Source organism: Athene noctua, chromosome 7 (genome assembly GCF_965140245.1).
Source record: "Athene noctua chromosome 7, bAthNoc1.hap1.1, whole genome shotgun sequence".
Taxonomy (NCBI): Eukaryota; Metazoa; Chordata; class Aves; order Strigiformes; family Strigidae; genus Athene; species Athene noctua.
Genome location: NC_134043.1, coordinates 28,286,440 through 28,313,240, shown reverse-complemented (window position 1 = coordinate 28,313,240; position 26,801 = coordinate 28,286,440). Strand labels below are relative to the sequence as shown.

At 42.2% G+C, this 26,801-nt stretch overlaps 3 protein-coding genes and 1 pseudogene across 3 annotated transcripts; all 4 read right to left on the bottom strand.

Annotated features, from left to right (window-relative positions):
- Positions 1-146: 146 nt before the first annotated feature.
- Positions 147-26,774, bottom strand: LOC141962291 (UDP-glucuronosyltransferase 1A1-like). The gene is made up of 6 exons (XM_074910232.1): positions 25,577-26,774; positions 19,929-20,072; positions 3,760-3,891; positions 3,409-3,496; positions 2,387-2,606; positions 147-1,027 (listed from the first exon to the last, which is right to left on the bottom strand). Exons 1-6 carry the CDS (start codon positions 26,411-26,413, stop codon positions 730-732), a joined length of 1,719 nt encoding a protein of 572 aa, XP_074766333.1. The 5' UTR covers positions 26,414-26,774; the 3' UTR covers positions 147-729.
- LOC141962603 (UDP-glucuronosyltransferase 1A1 pseudogene) lies at positions 13,327-14,700 on the bottom strand (annotated as a pseudogene).
- Positions 15,662-18,990, bottom strand: LOC141962602 (UDP-glucuronosyltransferase 1A1-like). Its single transcript, XM_074910939.1, has 2 exons — positions 18,124-18,990; positions 15,662-15,691 (listed from the first exon to the last, which is right to left on the bottom strand). Exons 1-2 carry the CDS (start codon positions 18,982-18,984, stop codon positions 15,662-15,664), a joined length of 891 nt encoding a protein of 296 aa, XP_074767040.1. The 5' UTR covers positions 18,985-18,990.
- Positions 21,918-23,080, bottom strand: LOC141962598 (UDP-glucuronosyltransferase 1A1-like). The gene is made up of 2 exons (XM_074910934.1): positions 22,217-23,080; positions 21,918-21,971 (listed from the first exon to the last, which is right to left on the bottom strand). The coding sequence occupies exons 1-2, from the start codon at positions 23,078-23,080 to the stop codon at positions 21,918-21,920; spliced, it is 918 nt and encodes a 305-aa protein (XP_074767035.1).
- Positions 26,775-26,801: the final 27 nt, after the last annotated feature.

Sequence of the window (26,801 nt, the reverse complement as noted above, 5' to 3'; positions counted from 1 at the left end):
CAGAGATTTATTTATAGGATTGGGGTTTGGGTCTTTCCCTGAACATCACTTGCAGAGTAAATCAGTTGGGTTTTATAAACTTTGCTTACAAAGGTCTTATCACCTAACAGGTAATCTCCAGATACAGCACTCTGCCTGATGGGGAACTTGGGTGAAACAGCAGTGGCTCTACAACCACTTCCCTGCCGAAACATTAATTTTGTTCATGGTATTGTATACACACACACAAAACCCATTTAAGATGTGCATCTAGCTTGGCTTATGTGACACGTGTTGTCAGTGAATAACATTTACCTCTTCTACAACAACGGCTATACAGGGATTTCAAAGTGCTTGATAAACCTGACTGTCACACTGGAACAAATTATTTTCCTAAAAGCCCTTGAAGCAAAGTCTTATGAAATCCCTATGTATCTCCATTGCATATAGAAGTAAAAAAAAGTCACCATGAGCACTCCGTATACCAAGATGTGGAAGCCAGGAGACTTGGACTTCACACAAATATCTTCCCAAGTGACTGAAGCACTGCTCTACAAACTATTTTAACAACCGATTCTTAATTAAAGGCAAAAATCATATCAGTGAAACAATTACTCCTATGGTGCTAGTTTAAAGGAATGCTATTATTTCTTGACTGAAAGTTGGCAATTGTTTTAGTGAAATGTGAGATGTTCTCTGATCCTTCTGGGCTGGAGCAGAGGCCTTATTTCCTACCACTGGTTTCGTCTGCTAGTGGGACTTTGATTTGGTTGGCTTTTTTGTTCTTCCCTTCTTACAGCAGAGCCTGCGGCAGCAGAACAGGCAGCACTTCAGAGAAATGAAGAGGGAGAGGAGCACCACAGTGAGGAGGAAGGCGATGACATCCAGGGAGTGGTACTGGATCCAGTTCAGGTCATGGGCAGCAGGTCGCAGGTGTGGGGCCCCTTTGTGTCTCATTACAAACTCCACCCAGTGCACAGCCAGGTCCAGAGGGTGGATGGGTCTGTCGAGGTGAAGGTCTGAGAGACGCTTGATGTTCTCTTTGTACCTGTCAAGAAACGTTGTTGGGTGTTTTCAATGACTTGTGCTTCTGAGACTGAGTCCCAGAAAAAAAGGGACGCAGTGTCAGTTATCTGATGGCCCACAGGGGGCTTCTCTGGTGGTGTTTCCCCACCACCACCACCCCATGAGAGGGATAATGGCAAAGTTACAGCCCCAGAAAAGTGCTGTTTTCAATGGGAAAAAAAAAAAAAAAAAAAGGAAAGCTAGACAAGAATAAATAGAAAAAGCTTAGTTTGAGCTGTCAGCTAAATCTTTGGGGTGAAGGTATCTGGCTGAAATGTGAGACTGGGTGTAAAAAAGCTGTCCAGCTTTTCAAGATCAAGATGCATTATTATTATTATTATTAATAATAATGATGTTGTTATTACTGCTGTAAGAACAGTGGTTAAGAAACAATGGCTATAAGGTGCCATTTCTCAGAAACAGGATGGGAAAGAAGATGCCAAGGACTGAGAAGCCCTACTGACAACACAGAATGGGAGTGGGGAAGAGGAGGGTATGTCTTAAAGCTTCCCTTTGCTGTGATACCTTAAAACACTTTGGGCATGCTTACTGCAATACTATGATATCTAGTGTGGTTCCCTGTACTGCCTTGGTGTACATCTGCATGTTCATCCCACTCTGTGCTGGAATTGTCCAGACTTGCTGAGCCAGAGCAGCAGCTGACTGTGCTGATACAGCTTCTTATGAGCACTAGGAAGGAGGAAAATGACTGAGAAATTTAGTCTGTAAAATAAATGAGTGATAACAGCTATGTTTAGTAAACCCTGCCAGCTGGGAGGCAATTCCTCCTGATGCGCTACAGCCTCTGGACCATACTGAAGCACTGCCACTTGCTGCTGCGCAGACAGCATCTCTGGGCAACCCTCACGAAAAGAAAACCAGCTGGGCAGCTGAGCCTTTCAACATTTTGAGGCTCCCCACTGATTCATGTCACCACTGATTTGGGGAAGAAAAGCAATTTGCCACATCTCCCTTCACTGACTGCCTTTTTCACCACATTGTGTCAAACCCTCAACATCACTGCCTGGTAAATTTGGCTTTAAGCAGGTGACACATCTTTTGTCAATTTAATTTCTTCCATTGCACTTGTATCTCATCTTCTGTGATACCCGCATCCTCTCCTATCAACCAGTTCTTGTCACCCTGGATTATAATCCCAGGTAGTGAGAAGGATGGTGCGGCTACAGGGACAGGATGAAGTTAACCCAGGGCAAGCTTCTCAGTGGGGTAACTTTGATATAAGAAGGCATATAAGAACAGATTAGTATTCTGTTAAGATGGAAGCTAGAGTGCTGGTGTTACACAACAGTAGAAGGAGAAAGGCTGTGCTTCTATTACTAACTTTTTATCGTTAATAACTGCTTTCAGGGCAGTGGATATGTCCTTCGAAGTCATTTCGAGTATATTCAGTGTCAGTCCTGCTCCTCGTGACTCCACTCGCTTGGCGTTGTCCATCTGGTCTCCAAATAAAGGCATTAGTACCATCGGCACCGCATTGCATATGCCCTCATAAACACCGTGTGACCCTCCATGGGTAATAAAGGCACGAGTCTTAGGGTGAGCTGTGGAGGAAAGCAAGACTTACTTAGCTTTTGATTTCTTAAGTCATAGTAACACAGCCCTGCGGAAAAACTTGCACAAAAATGGCACTGGTAGGTATAAATCAAGAACTTTAGACTGTTGTGTGCATCACTGCTTATGGACAGACTTAGGGCTGCAGAGAACAGGACATTACAGGGGATTGAACAAACTTTGAGTTGCAGGGCTCTGTCTTGGTTTGGGGCATCTCTGGAAAGCTTTGGATAATCCTCCAAAGCTTCTCAGATTTTAGGATGAAATCAGAGCCAAGTGAGGTTAAAGAGGATGTTACCATTGCTTACTTTTCTACTCTGTCTTTCATTTGCTGGTTTTGCAAATCTCCCACAGCTGAGCCCTGCTGTCTAACTAACAAATTCACTCCTGGCAATAGCATATACAATTTTACCACTTGAAAAGCCCAAGGACCTGTCTGGAAATGCTCACTTGAGGACCTCAAATTTTCTTTTCAGTCCAGTAGACAAAAATGTGACAAAAACCCATGGCTGGGTGTTGAGACTGGCTAGTGAGAGGTAAAGACATCCATCTGTGACGGTAGCCAAGTGTTGGAACACCTTTCAAAACAGAGTTGTGTCATAGTTCAGCAATTTTGAAGTTGCAATAAGTTTCTAGAAAATAAGCTCTGGCTCAAACAGCAAAGGCTGTAAGGGAGTTCTGTGACCCACAGTGACACAGGGAGTCAGCACAGGTGGTGCTAATAGGGACTTACAACAGCAGTATCAGATTAAAAGAAACACACTGGTATCACTCAAGGTATCTCAGACCTACCTAGAAGATCATTCTGTGGCAGCCATTTGACAAGCTTTACGTTTTTCGGCAGGTTGGGGGGTGCCTCTCCCGTGTATCGCCACAAAACCTTTCAAAAGGAAACACAATGTCATTTATAAGCAACCAGCCTCTTGCTGCTCCTCAGTGGGTTTGAAAAGCACAACTGAAAACATCCATGGTGCACAAAACCTGCTTCATCGTGCAGAGCAACTGGAGTGATAGTTTCTTCTGGCATCAAGGAGCAGGTGAAAGAAGAGAGGACCAAGCACACTGAAAGCCGAAGGTAATCATGTACTGTATTTGAAAACAGTCTTGAATTGCTGTGCTGGAAGGGGAAGAGGGAGACCATACCGTTTGAGGGACTGATCCCAAGGCATCTGCGATTTCTGTGGCTTTCTTCATAGGAATCTCAGAGACCATCGAGCCCAGCGAGAAGACAACAATGCCGTGTTCTCCAGAGGCATTCACAATAGCTTCAAATTCCTGCCAACACAAAGCACATCCTTAGTCAAAGTCCCTTCCATGTCATATGCTGTAATTTCTGTCACGTTCCCACAAAACTGTCTGGAAAGGCAATAAAATAAACAGTCAACACATCAAAATTATGACTAGGAAAATTAGTTATCTATATGAACATGAGTCCCAAAGAAAAAAAATGGGCACAGGTGGATGAACAAAGTTATGAAGATGCATGAGTGCAGAATTGATGCCCAAACCAAGATTCAGTATGAACAAGAGAAAATTTACTTTAAAAACAGTCACGTAGCAAAGCCTGCCTGCTCAAAGAAATCAGTTTCTGTGCAGAAAAAGATGCTGTACCAATTGAGATCAATTCATCATCACAGTTTTCCTGGCAACCAATCCCCAGGTGAATACATTATGGTTTATTTTCACATTTATTGCAAGTCAGATGCTTTAGAGTTGATACTCTTCTTTTCAAACTATGCAGCTGCAAGACAGAATTAAGATTCTGGAAAGTGTTCTGACAGCAGTGTCTCTAATTTCTAATATCTGGATTTATTTGGTCTGGATTGATAATATTGAACCACTGCCAATTTTTATATGTACTGTTTGTTTGATTTAAATAAAAGGACTCGGAAATCTGTCACTGGAATCCAAGAACAAAAGGATTCTGAAGAAGCATAAAGCCATCTGAAGGCTGGAGCAAAAATTCTGTGTGACAGGAAAATATTTGATAAAGCCGGGGAAGGAAAGACAAAACTGGAGGGAATTGCTGTGGACAGTTAAATGAGTGGAATAAAATGAACAAAATGTTCCCCTAAGTCTGGCAATTGAAATGTTATCACTAGGGTCTAAGGGGATAACCAAGACTGACCTTCTCTGTTTATGCTCTATTACGTATTTGTGTGACTGATCAGAATGCCATGGCCCTTCTCTTGGACTGGATCCCAAACAGAAGGAGCCACTGGAGGTTTGTTGATAGCTGCACACTGAATAGAAGACCTAGTTCTCTTGGGGGCAAACAAGGTGAAACGTAACTGTCATTTCAGGGCTTGGTTCTGTCTTACCAGGTTTCTCTGAAGGCATGCTCTTCATTCAGGTGTCTTAGATGTCTGGCTGGGAACTCAGGGCTCAGCTCTGTACAAACTCACAGACACCTGGTAACTGCAAAATCTTCCCCAAATTACAAATGTCATTTTGGTACAAAATTCTTCAGCAGTTTCTGATGCAGTGGAAGAGATACGGCTATTTTGTGGTGCATTTAGCCCTATCTATTTTCTAGTAAACAGGGCTAGTCACATAAGTTTTACTCTGTTCTTTAATTTTTTTTTTTGTGCCAGCATCTGACTCCCTGCTCAGAAATGCCACTACCATTATGAAACCATTATTTGCAGTCCTGCTTTGGAATAGGTAGGTAGCGTAAGAATGACATGGACCTGCTTGAGCGGGTCCAGAAGAGGCCATGAAGATGCTCAGGGGGCTGGAGCACCTCCCCTGTGAGGAAAGGCTGAGAGAGCTGGGGATGTTCAGCTGGAGAAGAGAAGGCTCCCGGGAGACCTAGGAATGGCCTCCCAGTACTGAAAGGGGCTATGGGGAAACGTGAGGAGAGACTCTTGATCAGGGGGTGTAGCGATAGGATGAGGGGTAAGGGATGTAAACTGAAAGAGGGGAGATTTAGATTAGATACAAGGAAAAAATGCTTCCCTGTGAGGGTGGTGAGACACTGGCAGAGGTTGCCCAGAAGCTGTGGCTGCCCCCTCCCTGGAAGGGTTCAAGGCCAGTTTGGACGGGGCTTTGGGCAACCTGGACTAGTAGAAGGTGGGCTGGAACTAGGTGATCTTTAAGGTCCCTTCCAACCTAAACCATTCTGTGATTTTGTGATTTTACTAAAGTCTTTTTAACCAGCAGTTGCTTGTATTGATGGGTGTAACACACGACATTTATGAAATACCTGCAGTGGTCACTCACTGAAAAATAAGAGAAAGCACTAAGGATTAAGAGGATTTCCTAGTGGAAAGTGGCAGATATCCTCTGTTTAGGAAGTCTGGCACAGTACAAGCAAAATACAGTTGCAGTCCAGATCTGGGACAGAGTATTTTACACAAAGAAGCAGATCTCTTGCTGCTTCACTGAGTGGTGGGAATTTAATTCAGTTCTGTCACTGTCTGAAATTCCTGCAGAAATGATCCTCTGCTCAAGGGCAGAGGACTAGGACAATTTGGCCTGCTGCATTATCCTAGCTTGCACCAAATCTTGTAAACAGATGTACAAAACAAAATTACTGGAAATAGGCAGCCAGAAGATATCTGGGGAAAAAAAATGGAAAATCCCAGCTTTGTATGCATATTTGTCTGGGAATCCGGAGTTATCCCACGAAGTAATGTACTCTTCGATGCACAAGGGATGCAGAAGTGCAAAGTGCTTTCCTAGCCACTTCCACCTTGTTCTTTCCCCTGGTATTATTTGTTACTTCTAGGAGCTCCATCTCCTGGTGAGAGCAAACAGTGCAGCCATAGCAAAACTAGGGAAAAAAAAGGTAACTAACCTGTGATAATGCTTTTTCCTGAGTGCAGCTTATGCCTCCGATCAAGACCATATTAGGCATTAGAGGCCTGGGGTACTCAAACACAAAGTCGTATTTCATGAGCCAAATAGACGTGTGGCTGAACAGCTCAAGCACTGTTGCCTCTTGCTGGAGGAATTCTTTGATCAAACCATCATAAGGGGAATAAAGAAAGCTGCAAGCCAGGGAACTGCTCAGGCTAGCTAAGAGATTGCCCACACGCTGGAGGAATGTCATGCGGTCCGTGTAGCGAGTGAAGAACCTAGGAATGTAAGAAGGAGGATTTGGACAGAGGGTAGCGTGGAAGTCTAGGCTGCACGGCAGTCCCCGTATGAGGTACACAGAAGGTAGGGAGAGATGTTCAGCCACTATTTGTCCACATGGAAAAAAAGGATCCATAAAGACAGCATCAAATTTGCTTTCTTCAAGGTATTTGATCAGCTCTTTGTTAGACAGAAGACGTTTGCAGGAATCAAAGAACATGGCTGTAATATTTGCCAATTTTGAGAATTTTTCCAAGAAGGGCTGAGGTGTGAAACTCCTGTAGCCCATCTTTTTAAATTCTGCCTCCACATACTCCTTGGTGTAAGGCACAGAGTATGTTTTTATGGTATAATGCACAGACAAACCTATCCGCAAATTTATCTCTGGCGCAACCACCACGATTTCATGTCCCTTCTGTCTGAGCCGCTCTACAACCGGGCGCATGCTGAGCCAGTGACTGCCATCAATAGGTACAACCAAAAGCTTTCCACCTTCAGAAAATGTCCACAGGAGCAGGAAAACCACTACCCAACAGGCAAGAGAATTAAATCCTGGATTTGAAGAAGCCATTTCCCTTGTGCTGTCAGCAAAGTTTTAAACAGTCGCAAAACTATTGCAGGGGACGAGAAGTGAATCATGGGGTACTTTGCACTTTAATCCTAACTAAGGTTAAGTGTTTAATTTTTAACGGACTGTATGTTTGTGGACAGAAATGAGGGTAACTTTTAACTGTGGGTAATGGTTGGGTTTATCATTTGTGCACATGGTGAAGGGTTTAAGCAACTGTGTGCTGCAAGGTAAAGTTGAATTCTTGAATTAATATTAGAGGATTCAAATGCTTGAGGAAAAGTGTCATGCAATTGGCCATGTATTGCACTGAAAGGCTGAACACAGTTATGAATGGGAGGTTCAACACCTGGCCAAGCAATCACTATCTTATTAACATCCAGTTAATGATCAACTCTCTGCCTTGAGTCTGCTCAGCTGATTCGACACAAAACTTGGAACAAAATCTGACATTTGGATTACCTTGTTCTTTCAGAGCCTAAACAAGAAGCAATGACTGTGAATCAACAGTGAGTTGATAAAGTTTATCTTCAGATTTGTTTCTATATCACCACAGTTATCAAAGAGAAAGCCCTGAGTCTACAGTAGTAAATGTGATGTAAGCTTAGTGATAACTTCTGCTGTTGCAACACCACCATGGTCTGAAAAAAAGAATAAACTGACACCTGCGATATTTGCATTGGCCACTAAGCAGATTCAAACAAGCTAGGGAGGGTGGGTATTTAGTTACAAACCTGAAGATTTCTTTTTTCTAATCATCTTCTTATATGCTATCTTACGTTGCTTCTTACACAAATTCAGAGACAAAAGATCTCCCTCTACCATCTTTGATTGCATACCCCTGGTTTTGGGGTATTCATCTGCATTATCAGTCTCTATGGCACACTATAAGTGCCTGGGTATATATAGTTAGTTCCACATTTCCATTTTCCATCCAATCAAGTCTCCTGCAATTAATCAGTATTTCACAAATATTAGAGATATTACATTGTATGACCTAGAATTATTTTGTCATTTATCTAGCTACAGCATATGTGCCATGACTGTCTAATATTATGGTGATATGCTTGCAACAAGCTAAGCTACACATAGGCAGTTACATAGCTTAGACAACTTCACCTAAGGTCTTCCAGGGAGAAGCCCTTCAGCTGCTTGGAGTGCAAGTCTTGTGATCACCTCTAAGAGCCTGAGATTCCTACTTTCCTAATCATTCCATCCCATATTGCCTCAAGCACAAATACTACTATAGGAAGCACTTAAAAAAGCAGATCTTAAATAATTGTTAAACAATGACAAACCTTTGATAATGGCTTCTTCTGCTCACAGTTGATGCCTCCAATATAGACCATATTTGGCATTATTGGGCGTGGATACTCAAAAACAAAGTCATATCTCATCAGCCAAATTGATGCTTTGCTAAATAGTTCCAGTACTGTTACTTCTCTGTGAAGAAACTCAGAAGCTAAGTTCTCGTATTTTAAATAAAACAGATAGCAAAGCAAAGGCTCTGAAAACCCAACCAGGAGGTTCTTCACACGGTCCATAAATGTCATGTGATCTGAAATGGATGTGAGAGTCCTCGGCACATAAGAAAAAGGACTGGGACACTGGGTAGCTTTGTAGTCTAAGGTACATGGAAGACCACGCATGAAGTACACTGAAGGGAGAGAGAGATATTCAGCAACAATTGGTCCACAGGGCAACACAGGATCCATCATAATGGCATCAAATTTGCTGTCCTGGAGGTACTTCATTAGTTCTTCGTCATGTAAGAGATGCCAACAGGCAGAAGAGAACATGCTGGTCAATTCTGATATATTACTGAGTAAAATTGTAATTTTTTCTACAAAGGGAGGGTTATCAAAACTTTTTTCACCAATGGACTGGTAGTATCTATCCAAAAACTCCTGTGTGTAAGGCACAGAGTATGTTTTGATGGTGAAAGATTGTGAGCCTTTCATGAGCAAAGTGGCATCGGGAATCACTGCAATGATTTCATGCCCCCTTTCCCAGAGTTTCTCCAGAACCACACGCATGCTCAGCCAGTGACTTCCATCCTGAGGCAAGACCAAGAGCTTCCCACCTTCTGCAAAACTCCAGAAAGAAAGAAAAAGGACAAGCCCAGGAGACATCTGGTACCTCCACATAATTGTCATGGGGCTATCAGCAGGAAGAGAAATTAACTGTTCCTCTGTATTTCTTCCAAGCAGCATATGAAAGCAATAAAGAGTTGTACCTCATTTATAACCTGATGGTCTTTAATCTTTACCTCTGCAAAGGTAATCTCTAGATTAAGACAGGTTGTTGGAGTTCAAAGATCATGTTTTAAACAGTGATAAAAGCATAGATAAGAGTGCTATCAAGGGATCTAAAGCAATAAGCATTTCCATGCATTTAAGTTATCTTAAATGATTCAGAGCAATTAGCAGGGTTTTTGATTAGCAGAGGTAGCAGTTGTTTGCAGAGGGATTTTTCTGGATTAGGGTCGTCTGCACTTGACTGTCCTGTGCCAAATTCGAGTCAGGAATCAAGTTTTATGGCCACTGAGCTTCTCCAGAGAGCTTGTAATACAAGAAGCGCATTGCACTATCAACATGAAAGACCTAAACCTCCAACTTTCTCTCTTATACCTTTGCCCAGGAAGGTACCTGAAGCTCACACAGGACATTTCTACATAGTAAGCAGGAGCTGGCACGCCAAGCAGTGGTGTCACCAAAGTTTGGGTAACATATTAACCAAACACCTTTTTATGTAAACAGTGATGCAGCAGAATACACAGCTCCTGCCCAAGAGGGGCTGTAAGAGTTCATAGGTGATTGGCTTGAGGCCAAATGTCCTTTTTAAATCAGTGATGCAGCAGAATATGCGGTCCTTGCTCAAGAGGGGCCATAAGAGTTCATAGGTGAGAGGCTATAGGTGAAACGTTTTTGAAAGAACTTAGTAAGGGTTGGCTGTTGTATGAGCCAAGAGAAGGCCACACTTGTGTCCTATGCTTACAAGAAGAAGGGGAGAACAGTTTCTGAGCTGCTTCTGGGTGTTCTATGATAAGATTTTTAAGGCAAAAAAAAAAGCCCAAAGCCACGTTGGCAGTCCTGTTCTCTATAACACTTGACCACAGCTACTTGATGGGGAGTAACAATGATGATGGAGCCAGACTTTTCCAGGTAGCAGTAAATAGCATAATCAGGGCCACAAATGGTAGTCTGAGAGATATGGACTGAACATTTGGAAAAAGCTTTTTACCTCTGAGGTTTTGAAGGTTTGGCTGTCTAACGTGGCTGACATGATCTGACATGGAAGACAGTCCGGCTCCAAGGGCTTGTTTAGATATCCAAATCGGGTTGATCTGAATGGGATTTAAGTGTCTAATTATTTTTGAGAACCTGTGTTGAAGCTGCAGCAAATGATGCAATGGAAACCCAGGGAGTAGACAGATGAATGAAACAGGCAACTATAAACAAACTAATGTCCTTAGATAGGGAGAACATGCAACAGCACATGAAAATGTTCAAGATAGACTTAGAAAAGCAGATATCTGCAGTTTGTGTTTAAAAAAAGTGCCTGACCAAGCCGATATCATCTGCCATTACGGCATATTTCATGGAAAAGGAAAGGTGGATGCCAAAAGTTTGCAAGTTCGCAAAAGTAAAACAAGCTATAGAAATGGTAGCTGAACAAAAGCAATTGCTGTCTAGAGAAGAGAGACTGTTTTAGACCCCCCCCTAACCAAGCACACCTCATCAGAGAGAGCTCTGAACAGTTTCTTCATGCTTTGTAGCAGCCTGGAAAGGTTGTCTTGGAGCAGGTAGGAGTGATGGTTCATGAAATTGCTACCTTTGCAGAAGGTATCTGTGTGTGATAAGCACATTCCAAGGCTAATACTAAGCATTTCCTAAAAAGTTTATTTTGATAGAAGGTTCTCCATGTGCAATGTTAAAAAAAAAAAAAGAAAAAAAGAAAAAAAAGTGATTCTCATAAGCCATCAAGAAGGACTGTAATGTCTAAGGAACCTGCATTAAAGAGGAAGGAGTTTCAGACCCATACAGTCCCATTCTGCATCCTGTTTAAGCAAAACTTTCTCTCTAGACGATAGTCAGATGATGTAAAAAGACCAAAAGCTAAAGGAGGTGGACAGAAAGCATGTGCCAGAGAGTTAGCAGCAGTACCTATGTGTGTATTTTCACGTTTTCCTGATAAAGAGGAAAAGATCTCACATAACAGGATGCAGCATTACATATGCCCTAAGGTGGCAGTATACACTCAGGTAGTTAACCCGGAGTTGCAGACATACTGTTACCCAATGCAAACATATAACAGGCCCTCAAATCTCATATTTGATATATAGTCACTCCCGTGTAGTCTTCAAATTCTAGTCTTTAAATTATCTGTGTAATGCTAATACAATATGCTATAAAACAAGAATAAAGAGGTAAAAAAACCCAAACCAAACCCTAAAGTCTAACGCATGTTCCTAAGAGTTTAAAAGTTGTGTCATTGGATTTTGAGCAACACATAAACACCCTTTCACCTGTATATGAGTCCAGAGACTGAAGTCCACAAGTTTCAGTCCATTCCAAAGGCAAGGGTGAAAAGAGATATCTATCAGGAGAAAGTAAAGCCAGAGTACAGAGTTGAGTGCGAAGGTTGTATGCTGGAAATGGTACAGTGAATATCCCCAGTTAGGGGAATCCATGATTACCACTTTTGTAAGTCTACAAATCCTGGCAGTCAGAAAATACCTCTTCTTAGCCCCCCAAATCCTTTTTAAATTCATAGGTTTTGTCTACAAAAAAAATCTGGTGCTGAAAGGCAGATTTTATATATATGTTTTTTGTGAATGGTGTGAAAAAGTACTCCCTTTTGTTTGCTTTAAGCTTGCTGCTGCCTCATTTCAGTGTTAGTCATAGGTCAAGTATTAGAAGAAACTGCATATTGCTTCCCCTTTCACCTTCACTACACTTTCGGGGATTTTATAGACCTCTATCACAGTCCCTCTGTCATAGTTCTTTTCATAGGTTTAGCTATATGGTTTATTCCATCTCAGCTTTTCTAGACTGAGTGCCAAGTTTGAAACCTCTTAAAAATGCTTCATTTTTACTACATGAGATTCAACTTTTTCTGAAAAATAAGCCCTCTTTCACTCTTTTGAAAAGTCAGTATCTGAAAAACTTACTTAACAGGAGTAGTTATTTCTAAAAATAGAAGCTATGGTGTTACTCTGTAAACCACAAAATATATTTGAATATACATTTTTAAAAAATCTGAAATCCAAAATTAATTTTATAAGAATAAAGTAACTTAACTAATACTTTATGATGCCAGTTGATACATTAAATGAGGAGCATCACTGTCCTGGGATATGCAAGAAGAATGCCACAAGCTGGAGGAACGGGCCAGCAGGAGCATCATGAAGGTCAGCAAAGGCAGAAGCAAAGTTCTGCTGCTAGGATGGGATAACCCCATGGCACAGGACAGGCTGTGCTCCAGCCGAACAGTTCAGACAGCAGCTCTGCAGACAATGACCCAGGGTCCTTGTGGACAAAAAGCTGAGTATGAGTCAGCAGCGTGCCCTTGCAGCCACAGAGGCAATAGCATCCTGCGCTATAGGAGTAAGAGTGCAGCCAGCAGATTGAGAGAGGTGATCCTTCTTGGTTCAGCACTCGGGAGACATCTGAAGACATGTACACAGTTTGGGGCTCTCCAGTACAAGACAGACATTGATGTGCTGGAGCTCCAACAAAAGCCAAGATGTGGTTAGGAGCTGGGGAGCATGATGCACAAAAAAGGGGCTGAGAAAGATGAGCTTGGTCAGGATTCAGAAAAAAAGGCTAACAGGAGATCTTATCGCTGTCTTTAACTACCTTGATGGTAGGGCATAAAGAAGACAAAGCTGTACTCTTCCAAGAGATTGACAGTGGGAGGACAAGAGGCAACAGACACAAGCTGCACATGGGAAATTCAAATTGGAAAGAACAATACATTGGATACAATAGAATGTTTTCACTATAAGGGTCATAGGAGATATTTCAAACTTGACAAAACATAGAATGGAACAGCCTGAACTAACTGGACCTGCTTTGACTAGCAGGTTGGCTAAGAGGCCTGCAAATGACCTTCCAACCTCAGTATTTTGAAGTCTATGACAATTCAAAACATAGAGGATCCTTCTTTAAAGAAATAAAGACAGGAATGCAGAGAAAATCAGTAGCGATAAGGCAGACCACAGGACGAGCAAAGATCTCCTCAGATGAAAGTCTGCCTTGCACCACACCAACAGTCCTGAGCAAAGAGGCACTGAGCGTCCTGCTCTAATGTCAAAACTGGCTTTGAGCTGAGTCACATAACCAATGGGAAGTTTCCCAGAGCTAAATTCATTCACAACACTTTCTCCACTTCTATACTGTGATACTTGGATGCTTTCACTGAAAGGAGTACTGACACCTCTTTCCAAAGCAAAAGCAGGGTGAAATCCTTTTACCCACAGAAAGACATTTCTAACAAAACCTGTGTTACAACATTTCGGAGTATGTAAAAGCCTGCAAGAATGACAAAAAAAAAAAGAGAGTATGACCCACCTGAGTTAGCTTCTTGTGAGCACAGTTTACTCCACTAACCATAATCATGTTGGGCATCAATGGTCTCGGGTAGTGTAAAATAAAGTCTAGCTTTACAAGCCAAATGGAAGCCTGGCGTAAGAGATCCTGCACAGTCATGTCCCGCTGGAGAAACTCAGAAGCCAGTTTTGCATATGGTTGAAAGACAAAATCACAGAGAAAATAATTTGGGATGTCAAAGATTAGATTCTTCACCCTCTGGAAAAAGTTCATGCGGTCTGTAAGGTCTGTAAATGCCCTGGGGACATAAGAAGAGGGATTGGGACACTGAGTGGCTTCAAATTCCAAACCACATGGCATTTGCTGCAAAAAAACCACGGAAGGGACTGAAAGATGTTCAGCCAGTATCTGCCCGCAGGGTAGTATTGGATCTGTAAAGACAGCATCAAACTTACTCTCCTCAAGATATCTGACAAGCTCTTTGTTGTACAGTAAGTGTGCACAGGAAGACAGGTACATGGCAGAAATATTTTTCACTCTTTCATATGTTTTAAGAAATCTTTCCAGAAAAGGTCCTTCTTCAAATACATCCTGGCTAATTCTCCAGAAAGCATGATGCACCTCTTCCTGTGTGTAAGGGATGGGGTACGTTTTCATAACAAAATTCTTTGTTGGCTTTATATGCAAACTGACTTCAGGTGCAACAACGACTATTTCATGTCCCTTCTGCTTGAGAACATTCAACACTTCCCTCATGCTGAGCCAGTGACTCCCATCCACAGGCACCACCAGCAGCTTCCCACAAGCAGCCACACTGAGAATGGACAGGAGCAGAACCAGTGTTGTCGTGACTTGCAGATGAGCACTAAACACCGGAGCCATTTCTGCTGAAATCTGGTGAGTGCCGCCGAGAGAGAAAACCACTGGTGGCACTGAAGCCACAGGTCCAGCTCTGTGCTTTTAAGCAATCTGTGCTACCACATAACTTTTGATCCTTGGAGCTATTTGCTCTGTGGTAAATGTATAATCATTCATTTGATAAAAGGCTGCATAACAAGTACTAAGTTCATCTAACTTCACAGGCTGGTGGTGTGTGGTGGATGCACCTGATAAGCCTCAACTGTTTGAATCAGGGAAACAGTAAAGAGTGTCCCAGGAAGGAGGCAGGAGTGGTTCTGGGTGGGACTGCATTTCAGATAGCGTCCCTCTGGCTGAACCTTTTGGAAGTGCAGGAGATTGTGTCACATCCATATCTCCATTCAGCCTAGCTTAGGCTGCTCCCTTCCCCCAGGCAAAACCTGCCCCCTCCCACCCGCCTCTAAGAGGTTTATGGCCCCATAGCAGATATGGAAGAGCTGTTTGAAACTGTTTCTGGAGTGAGAAGACTGATGAAGATGGAAGTGTGGCAAAAATTATATGTTAAGCATCAGTGAAATACTACAAATTCCTGCAAAGGCAGGAATCAATGAGAATTTTGATTAAGTTCCCCCATGAGATGTGTGACAGCCTGAAGAGCTGCACTGAGAATAAACCCTTGAGGCTTGTGCAGAAGTTGTGCTCTTTTGTTTTACAATGACTATGCCCACCGGCAGCATGAAAGCTTGTGGAGTTGGAGGATAGAGCTGTTCCCTCCAGCCTGTTAAGACTTCGAGAATGAATTTTCCTCTGAGACCTCCTAGATGGGAAAGATACATCAATGTCTTATTTTGGAACTAGTGCTGAGTCCAAGTCCTTCCTTTTCTCCCTGATGTTTAGTCAGAGACCTGTTCTTGCAGATGCAGGCCCAGCTATTTCACATCACTTCTTCCTTCACTCATCTGCAAGCACACAGAGCCACTGACTCCTACCTAGCAGCACCATCAATCAGATCCTGCTATGGGACAAGGAGCCTCAAAGAGAATCAGGAATCGGCCCTGCAGTGACTTGAGATTAGGGAGGAAAGTGGCACCTTCTCAACCAAATTGTGCTGAGGGATGCATAGATTAGCTCTTGTCAGTTCTTACTGTCAAGAAGTTAAGAGCATTTATATTACAGTGACATAGCCATGCTGATGCTTCCACTGAGGAGCATTACAGGCCTAGGATATGCAAAAATGTAACATTTTCTCAGCCAAATAGAGTTATGACTGAAAAGCTGTGCATTGCCAGATCTGATAGAATTCATAAGATACACTGCTAACCTGCGACTATATCTATTTGCAAATCAAGCATTCTGTTTATTGATGACACCTTTAAAGTAATGCATTTTTTTAGGTCTACCATATTCCAAACCACAGAAAAACCTGCTTAAAGGAAAAAAAAATGCTGAGGAATATGAGGAAGTTCTGCAGAGATTGATCCATAAGGCAGAACAAAAGATCAGTAAAGGACTTCTCAAATGAATCTTTCTCTTGCAGGAGATGTTATCAAAAAGGCCCTGAGAAACGTGCTGCAATGGCAAACTTGCCCTGGTTCTGAGGCACATGCCCTCTTGAAGGCCCTTCTGGTATGAACTATTTGGTGTCTAATAAACCAAGAAACCTCTTCATGTGCTGCCAACCCTTGTCCAGAGTGGACACTATCAAATGCACCTTAACCAACAGCCTGAAATTGCACATTCAGGTCTCCCTGCATCCTGAGATGTTACTGATGCTTTGCTCACTGGTGTCTGATGGTATTCTCATGAGAAAATTGTTCTCTGGTAGAAGATCAAGCATTTCATGCCTCTTCAGGATGAGCAACTCCACTGTCTGACTCATGCTGGGCTATTCCATCCACCGGGCTTTGTAACAGGCTTCTCCATCCTTCGGGATGCTGAAGGAGTCCTGGTTCAAATGGGTCCCAAGGCTGAGAGAAAAAACCTTCTCATCCATACCAGTGAAAACCAAGAACCTGCCATAAAGCTACAGAAAAACTGATTTTTCTAATGGTACTTACTTGGCAGTGAAAGGTTCCTAGTTCTAACAAAGACGTTTGCTAAAGCTCAGACACTCATCAGCTCAAGCAAGAGCAAAATGCATTGTAAAAGTTAATGAGGATGCCACAGCTGAGAGCTAGCAGGTTCTGTCAAGATGCTGTAAACCCAAAAATGGAATCAAATGCCAGCAAAGAACTTGCAGCTTAGATCCCAGAAATTAGTTTTAGGTCCATGGGCAATTCACACAAAGCAGAAACACAGTATGAGGAGCAAGAGTCCACAAGATCAGCGAGAGGGAGGAGAAGGTTCACAAAGCAAATGTTGCCATCAAGTCTTGTTGCTGAAGCAAGTTAAGAGAAGAATCTGCTGTAGGAAATTGGTTGTTCTCCTACCAGCAGACAGTGAAAGAAGGCCCACAAGCAAGAGTTATCTTATAAGTAAAAGCAAACGTGAAAGAGTAAACTCCCAAGTTTCATATGTGACTATAAACACTGCTCTCATGGATATCAAAATATATTACGTCCTTCCCACCATTTTTTGTTACTCCTAGAAATCTCTGCTACCACAAAACTTTTGATCCTTGGAGCTATTTGCTCTGTGGTAAATATATAATCATTCATTTAATAAAAGGCTGGATACCAAGCACTGGATTTCAGCAATCTACATGGGCAGTTGGTAAATGTGCTGGATGCTCCAGATAAACCTCATCTGTTTCTATCAGAAAAGATTTGGCAGCTCTATTGCCTTTGAGAAGGATCTGCCAAGCCACGATAGCCCCTTCAGGCTCATGGAGACTGACTTTGTTCTCTGATCTCACATAGCCATCCCCAAGGCAAAATCTTCTGAGGCCTGCCTGTAAACAGAGATGGTGCTTCTCAGCCTGACCGTCCACAGCCTGTGGCATTCCTCCTGATTCCAGCTTTGGAAAGAGCGTGTGGAGAAACAGACAAATTCACTGACAATGAAAGAAGTGGTAAGGCAGCAAGGGTGCACCAGGACAGAAGTCTGACATGCATTTCTCAGTAAATACCAGAGTCTGCTACAACAGTTTGCAAAGTTGTATGGTTTACACCTCACTGCAAGGCGTTGACTGCCCCTAGACCTGCCAGCTGCTCTTCCATCACTCACTAAGTGAGAAAGGGAGAACGGGGCTACACAATGTTACACCAAATGACTTTGAATACATAATGGCAAAGACATCCATGGAGCATACTTTGTAAGTGAGAAGGTATAGCTGCTTACACAGAAAATGGATAATGAGAACAAAAGTGAGAGAAAAATAATTTCTTTCATGAGTATTTGCCTAACCCACCCTAAATGGGAACTGGATTCCTCTCGACAACACAAAATTGCACACTTGTGAACACAGAAGTCTACCAGAGCATGACTTAAAAACAGAGCATGACCCACCTGAGGTAGCTTCTTGTGAGCACAGTTTATGCCTCCAATTAAAATCATGTTGGGCATCAAAGGTCTTGGATAATCTAGCACAAAATCTAGCCTCATGAGCCAAACGGAACCCTGGTGTAAGAGATCCTGCACAGTCACATCCCGCTGGAGAAACTCAGAAGCCAGTTTCACATACGGTTGAAAGACAAAATCACAGAGAAAATAATTTGGGATGTCTAAGATTAGATTCTTCACCCGCTGGAAAAAGTTCATGTGGTCTGTAAAATCTGTAAATGCCCTGGGGACATAAGAAGGAGGATTGGGACATTGAGTGGCTTCAAAATCCAAACCACATGGTATTCCTCGTAAAAAAAACACAGAAGGAATTGAAAGATGCTCAGCCAGTATTGGTCCACAGGGTAGTACAGGGTCTGTAAGGACAGCATCAAACCCGCCCTCCTCAAGGTATCTGACAAGCTCTTTGTTGTACAGTAAGCGTGTACAGCTGGAGATCACCAAATCAGAGAGCCTTTTCATACCTTGGTACAATTTAAGAAATCTTTCCAGAAAAGATCCTTCTTGAAGTACATCTCGTAAAAATGCCTGCAAATTTTCCTCCATCTCTTCCTGAGTGTAAGGGGTGGGGTACGTTTTCATAACAAAATTCTTTGTTGGCTTTATATGCAAACTGACTTCAGGTGCAACAACGACTATTTCATGTCCCTTCTGCCTGAGAATGTCCAACACTTCCCGCATGCTGAGCCAAGGACTCCCATCCAACCACACCACCAGCAGCTTCCCACCAGCAGCCACACTGAGCATGGACAGGAGCAGAACCAGTGTTGTCGTGACTTGCAGATGAGCACTAAACACCAAAGCCATTTCTGCTGAAATCTGGTGAGTGCCACCAAGAGAGAAAACCACTGGTGGCACTGAAGCCACAGGTCCAGCTCTGTGCTTTTAAGCAATCTGTGCTACCACATAACTTTTGATCCTTGGAGCTATTTGCTCTGTGGTAAATGTATAATCATTCATTTGATAAAAGGCTGGATACCAAGCACTGGATTTCAGCAGTCTACATGGGCAGTTGGTAAATGTGCTGGATGCTCCAGATAAACCTCATCTGTTTCTATCAGAAAAGATTTGGCAGCTCTATTGCCTTTGAGAAGGATCTGCCAAGCCACGATAGCCCCTTCAGGCTCATGGAGACTGACTTTTTTTCTCTGATCTCACATAGCCATCCCCAAGGCAAAATCTTCTGAGGCCTGCCTGTAAACAGAGATGGTGCTTCTCAGCCTGACCGTCCACAGCCTGTGGCATTCCTCCTGATTCCAGCTTTGGAAAGAGCGTGTGGAGAAACAGACAAATTCACTGACAATGAAAGAAGTGGTAAGGCAGCAAGGGTGCACCAGGACAGAAGTCTGACATGCATTTCTCAGTAAATACCAGAGTCTGCTACAACAGTTTGCAAAGTTGTATGGTTTACACCTCACTGCAAGGCGTTGACTGCCCCTAGACCTGCCAGCTGCTCTTCCATCACTCACTAAGTGAGAAAGGGAGAACGGGGCTACACAATGTTACACCAAATGACTTTGAATACATAATAGCAAAGACATCCATGGAGCATACTTTGTAAGTGAGAAGGTATAGCTGCTTACACAGAAAATGGATAATGAGAACAAAAGTGAGAGAAAAATAATTTCTTTCATGAGTATTTGCCTAACCCACCCTAAATGGGAACTGGATTCCTCTCGACAACACAAAATTGCACACTTGTGAACACAGAAGTCTACCAGAGCATGACTTAAAAACAGAGCATGACCCACCTGAGGTAGCTTCTTGTGAGCACAGTTTACGCCTCCAATTAAAATGATGTTGGGCATCAAAGGTCTTGGATAATCTAGCACAAAATCTAGCCTCATGAGCCAAATGGAAGCCTGGCGTAAGAGATCCTGCACAGTCACATCCCGCTGGAGAAACTCAGAAGCCAGTTTTGCATATGGTTGAAAGGCAAAATCACAGAGAAAATAATTTGGGATGTCTAAGATTAGATTCTTCACCCGCTGGAAAAAGTTCATGTGGTCTGTAAAATCTGTAAATGCCCTGGGGACATAAGAAGGAGGATTGGGACATTGAGTGGCTTCAAAATCCAAACCACATGGTATTCCTCGTAAAAAAAACACAGAAGGAATTGAAAGATGCTCAGCCAGTATTGGTCCACAGGGTAGTACAGGGTCTGTAAGGACAGCATCAAACCCGCCCTCCTCAAGGTATCTGACAAGCTCTTTGTTGTACAGTAAGTGTGTACAGCTGGAGACCGCCAAATCAGAGAGCCTTTTCATACCTTGGTACAATTTAAGAAATCTTTCCAGAAAAGATCCTTCTTGAAGTACATCTCGTAAAAATGCCTGGAAAATTTCCTCCATCTCTTCCTGTGTGAGTGGGCCTGAGTGTGTTTTCATAACAAAATTCTTTGTTGGCTTTATGTGCAAATTGACTTCAGGTGCAACAACGACTATTTCATGTCCCTTCTGCCTGAGAACGTCCAACACTTCCCGCATGCTGAGCCAATGACTCCCATCCACCGGCACCACCAGCAGCTTCCCACCAGCAGCCACACTGAGCATGGACAGGAGCAGAACCAGTGTTGTCGTGACTTGCGGATGAGCACTAAACACTGGAGCCATTTCTGCTGAAATCTGGTGAGTGCCGCCCAGAGACAGTATCCCCAGCTCCACACTTCTAAACAATTGTTGCTGTGCTTTTCTTGATGATCTTTAGACTTATTTGCTGTGTGGTAAATCTATAATGATGGGTATGGCAAAGTTGGATAAGAGGTGTTAAAGTTCAGCTAATTTGGCAAATAGCAATCAGAGCAACAGCTAGACTGGGAAACACCCACCTCTGTATTGGAGGAACACTGGGTTTTAAGGAAATAACTATCCTTCAACAAGTGGTCTGCTCAAAAGTGCAGATTAACAGATCATTACTTTTCTAAACATGAAAGTTGAGTATAAAAAAATTCCTCCCCTTCCAACAGTCCAAATATTTTTCTATTTGTAAAAGATTAGAAAAATATTAATGTTTTCCATGGGAAATATTCTGGTTTTTTAATCAGTTTTATCTCTTGACACTGTAATGAAAATGGAAAATCGGCTATGAGAGTTCATTTCACTGAAAGGCCTCTTTTTGGAAGGATGAAGTAGGTGCTGGAAGAAGGAAAAACAAGGGCAAGTTTTTTGCCAGATATATTTTAAACTGGATTAACAACTCAGAAATACTGTTCTGGATCAATCAGGGAAGAGCATGCCCCAGGGCCATGAAACAAAACAACACTAATGCATATACAAGATTCGAAGTCAGCTCTAATTTTGAAAATTATTGCATAGAAGTAGTTTTGACCATACAGTTATTTACTACGGAGGCTGATAGTATACACCAGAATTGTTTTAAGGACATTTAATGAACTACCACATCTCTAGGTACACCCTTTGTAGGGAAACTTTTCGGATGGCAGCATAAATTGTTGCAGACAGCTCAGTTCTAGCTAGCACTTTCAGCAGTTTTGCTGAAAATCATGTAAAGAATCCATGCAGTGAAAGGATAAGCCTAGACTGAAAAACCAACCAGAACATTACTTGCCAACTGATGAGTTATGACATTTTATTTCTAAATTATGAAAAGATGATTCTATTAACTGAAAAGATTCAATATTTTTAAAAATAAATTGTGACAGTAAAACAGATAGTTTCAGATAATAATACCAATCTGGCAAATATAAGCAGCAGACCTGTCTGCTAAGATGAGGATCACCCTCACTGGTAGCTGTGTGCCTTGTTAGCAAGAGTGCAGCGATAAACCACTTCTACCTAGCCCATAAAAACAGTGTAAGCAAAAATGCTTAGATCCTGATAATGCTATAGAAGAGTAACAGCAAGAGTGGGAGAGAATTAAAATCAACCCAATTCTTCACCTATTTTCTTTGTCTTTACAGTATACCTTACTGCACATATAAATCCCACAAACTCACGTATACAATTATATACACACAAAGCATTTGCAGACAGCATTCTCCCTTCAGACCTTAATATATTTTATCAAGGAAATCACTGACCTGAGATAATGGCTTTTTCTTTCCACAGTTTATACCTCCAATGAAAACTATGTTGGGCATCACTGGCATGGGATATTCAAAAACAAAATCCATTCTTTTAAGCCAAATGGATCCATGGCTTAAGAGCTCCTTCATTGTTACTGGTCTGTGGAGAACATCTGAGGCCATAATTTCAAATGGCAAATATGCAAAATTGCAAAGAAAATATTCTGATGACTTGAGAAATAAGTTTTCCACACGTTGGATAAATGTCATGTGGTCTGAGTTGTCTGTAAATGTTCTTGGGATGTAAGAAGGGGGGTCTGGACACTGGGTAGCCTGCAAATCAAAACTGCAGGGGAGTCCCCGTAAAAAGAAAACAGATGGGACGGAGAGATGCAGAGCCAGTATTTGTCCGCATGGTACAACAGGATCTGTGAGAACAGCATCAAATTTACTCCTTTCAAGATCCTGCATCAGATCCTTATTGTGCAGTAAACTGGTACAAGAAGAGGCGTAGAGACCAGAGATGACTTGAACTTTTTCATAAAGCGCAGTAATTCTTTGAAGAAAAGGTCTTCTCTCAAAAAGATCCTTTGCAAATGAATGCATGCTTTCTCCCAGTTCTTCCCTTGTTAGAGGTACGGGATATGTTTTCAAAGTGTAATATTCAGAGGCCTTCACGTTCAAGTTTATTTCTGGTGCGACAACAACAATTTCATGTTCTTTCTGGCTGAGGGCTGCCAGCAGCAAGCGCATGCTGAGCCAGTGACTCCCATCCATTGGCACCACCAACAGCTTTCCACCATCAGCCAAGCAAAACAGAGACAGGAAAACCAAAACCCCCACAGAGACTAAGTAATTATATTTACTTACATAAGCCATGTTCCTAGAAATCCAAAGTCTGTTCATCTACCCAGACCCAAAAGATTTTAAGTAGTACCACAGCCCCCTGCTAGATTCTCACATTCCCCCTTAACGATCCAGCTTTTCCAGCAAAACCAGTCACCAGTAACCATTCAAGGCACTGATGAATCATTTAAGGAATGCGATAAATCAACTTGGGTTGGGCAGAACTGGGCTTGGTATCTGAGTCTCCCTTCAGATGGGTCCTTTCTGATTGATCCCCTGTGTTGATTAATGTTAGACTGAAAATAAAATCAGGCTTTGCAAAAACAAAATCCCAAATCTCTGAATAATGCTGGCACTTGGAAGTAACTGGGCTTGCTGAAAGCAGGTACTAAAATGCTTTCTTGCTTTCCTTCTTTTCATTCTTTTTCTTTTTGATAAGCTGAAATGCTTGTCCAGTTTACGTTTAAAATGATAGAATTATGCCATGATACAGCACAACATCCTAAGTGCAGTTCCTAAGGAGGTAGCTCTGTGATTTACATATAGCTCAGCACTGGGGCCAGGTACAACACCAGGTACAAATTTATTACAATAAGCATCACTGCAGTATGGACTTGCATCAGTGAAGGAAAAACCACCGAATCTGTGTTGTCATGCACAACACTTCTTTGTTCTCATACTGACCTATCTCTCTGTGCATTTCTCAATCATTTTCTTCTTCCAGGAGCAATAGGAAGGAAAACTCACTCAGTTCCCCTCGTACCTAATTAAATACACGGAAGCCGGGACAGAAGTAGACTGTAACAGCCCTCTGGTTTCAGGCCAGGAATTGATTTTAAATGGTAAGAAGTGGTGTTATTACTTCAGATGAAAAACTAAAAGTAACATACCATGTCTGAGCAGTTAACAAGTACTTGTGATAATCTTGCCATCCTTTATATTATATATATATTTTGCTGTTAAATGTAGTTGTGATTCAGAGGCATAGTCAGAAGACAAGAAGAAATCAGGACTGAAGAATTAGTACTTTTGCAATAAATATTGCTGCGGAACTATGATCTTTAGCCCTTAGCAAGATGAGAGTGAGAGTGAGCTTTGTCTTCAGAGAAAAGTCTGATTTTAAGCTGGAGCTGCCACATGGCATTGCCTCCAGGCAGGTTTGCTTGCTGCTTTCCCAGAGAATCTGCCTGGCTTAGTCCCTGAGGAGCCATTAAGCAACTCTGATGGACAGAACAGATAGGAGAAAGCATTGCCCTAATAAAAGTGGCCATGTCGGGGGCTGACAGCAATTTGAAAGAGACTTTTGTGAAAACATAGTTCTGAACACTAGCAGCTCCACAGAAATAAACAGTACTTTCAACTGGAAGCATCAGGTGAAGTATCGGAAGGAGCAAAGCAAAGCCTGAGGGCAGTTAAGGTTGGCCCTGGGGAAGATGTGCCAGGCTTGTAAAATGCAAACCCATTTTCTTGTTAAGCTTCACTCATTCATGTTCACAAAGGCCTATGAATTCGAGGGAAGAATGAGTGGTGACAGGCAGGAGGAATCCATTCCCTAAGACTCAGGGAAAGCTGGCAAGTGAAAAAAAGTTAAAAGGAATAATAGAGGAGAGTGTTTAAGTAACGTTCACAAAGGATAAAACTTTTCCTTTCTAGGAAACAACGTGATTTATTACTGAAACAGCTGAATGACACTAACTATAGATTCATCATCTGCTGAGGAGAGCTGTCTCCTCCTGTATCTCCCTTTCCACTTAATCTCTGGCTTCACATGAGGCTGTTCTACTTAGAGTACAAGCAAACAAGAATATACATCACACATAGCAACAAGATAATGTATGTCATGAGCACCAACAAGCTAACATACATCACATGCATGCTTTTATCAAGTACTGTTTAGATCACAGATGCTCAAGCAACCACCCATCACTGTTTCCCAATCTAAACTGGATGTCTCCTGAAAATGCAGTTGAGAATTCAGCTCTCTAGTTTTTGTGATGGAAGATGTTGTTAGATCAAAACCTTCACCACAAAATATTAGCTTTTGACTCAAACGCAAGACTGCTGTTACAGAAAAAAGCACATGATGCTACTGCACATAACCCAGTGAGTTATTTTTCTAACTCGATAAGCAGCTAATGCTCTTGAAGAAATACTCTACTGCCTCTTATGTGAGGCAAAGAATTTTTGGAAGAGGTGTTTATAATTCACTTGCCCTTTTTGCATTAATTCCTGGGCAAGATGGTGTTTGTGTACCTGACTTCAGATGGAATTAAACACAGCATAGCACATGATCCCCTCACCAAACAAAATCCCCATGTTGGGCAGACCCAAGGAAAGGAGGTAGAGTCACATCTTGTTCTCCTGTTCTGTTTTTCATGTGGATTTGCTATACAGAAATTGTTAATCTAAATTATGTCTTTAGGTAAGAAACATCCATATCAAACATGCTATTAAACCTCACTCAGATCATGCAGGTGTATGACTGACAGAACTTTTCCTTTGTTAAACTTTTCCCAGCCCGTCACTGACCTGAGATACTGGTTTCTTCTGTCCACAGTTTATGCCTCCAATGAAAATCATATTGGGCATTACAGGCATGGGATAGTCAAAGACAAAGTCAAGTCTCTTCAGCCAAATGGATCCATGACTTAAAAGCTGCGTCATTGTCATCGGCTTTTGGAGAAAGTCTGAAGCCAAGCTTTCAAATGGTGAAAAGATGATACTGCAGGTGAAATACTCTGAAATGCTAATCAGGAAGTTTTTCACTCTCTGAGAGAACGTCATATGATCTGTATTGAGTGAGAACATTCGTGGGACATAGGATGGTGGGTCTGGACTCTGAGCAGCGTGAATGTCTATAGCGCATGGGACACCTCGCAAGAAGAAAACAGTAGGGATAGAAAAATGCAAAGCAATGATCTGTCCACAGGGTGTCAGAGGATCTGTGAAGATGGCATCAAATTTACTTTCTTCAATGTATTTCATCATCTCTTTGTTGTACAGCAAGGAACTGCAGGAAGCTTGAAACATGGCAGAGGTCTGTCGGAAATGATCCCAAGTATTCAAAAATCTGACCAGGAAAGGCTCTTTGCTAAAACTGTTTGCACTAAGTGTTTGCATAAGTTCTTCCATCTCTTCCTTTTTGAAAGGTACAGGATACGTTTTCATTTCATATATCCTTGAGGAATCTATCAGCATTTTGCTGTCTGGTGCGATAACAACTATTTCATGGCCTCTCTTGCTCAGCTGAGCCAGCACTTTCTTCATACTCAGCCAGTGGCTACCTTCCATTGGGATCACTAGCAGCTTCCCAGCAGTGGCAGGACTCAGGCAGCACAAGAAGAGGAGCAGCACCGCCACCAGCATATTGCGAGCTGGATGGACAGAAACCCATGCACAGGAGAGGCCAGAGGTGGTTCACAAGCTTTTGTAGCTTTGCTCCACCTATGCAAACACACCACTTGGCAATGCTTTCTTATGATACCTCTGCCCTTTTGACTCACGTCACATTTCAGGCAGTCACAAGTTTGTACACAATGGAGTCACGGTAGGTGGTTAATGATTATAAAATGTTGAGGTTAAGTTTGTACTTCAAAAGCGGGTCTGCACAAGCACAAGAAAGGTGTTGTCTCCTATCATACACTTCATCCACCCAAGCTGAGACTACAACTCAATGCTTCACCCTTCTCTTCTTCTTCCTATAGTAGGAACACAGCCTCATGACACCTCTTACCATCAGCAACCCAGCAACTTT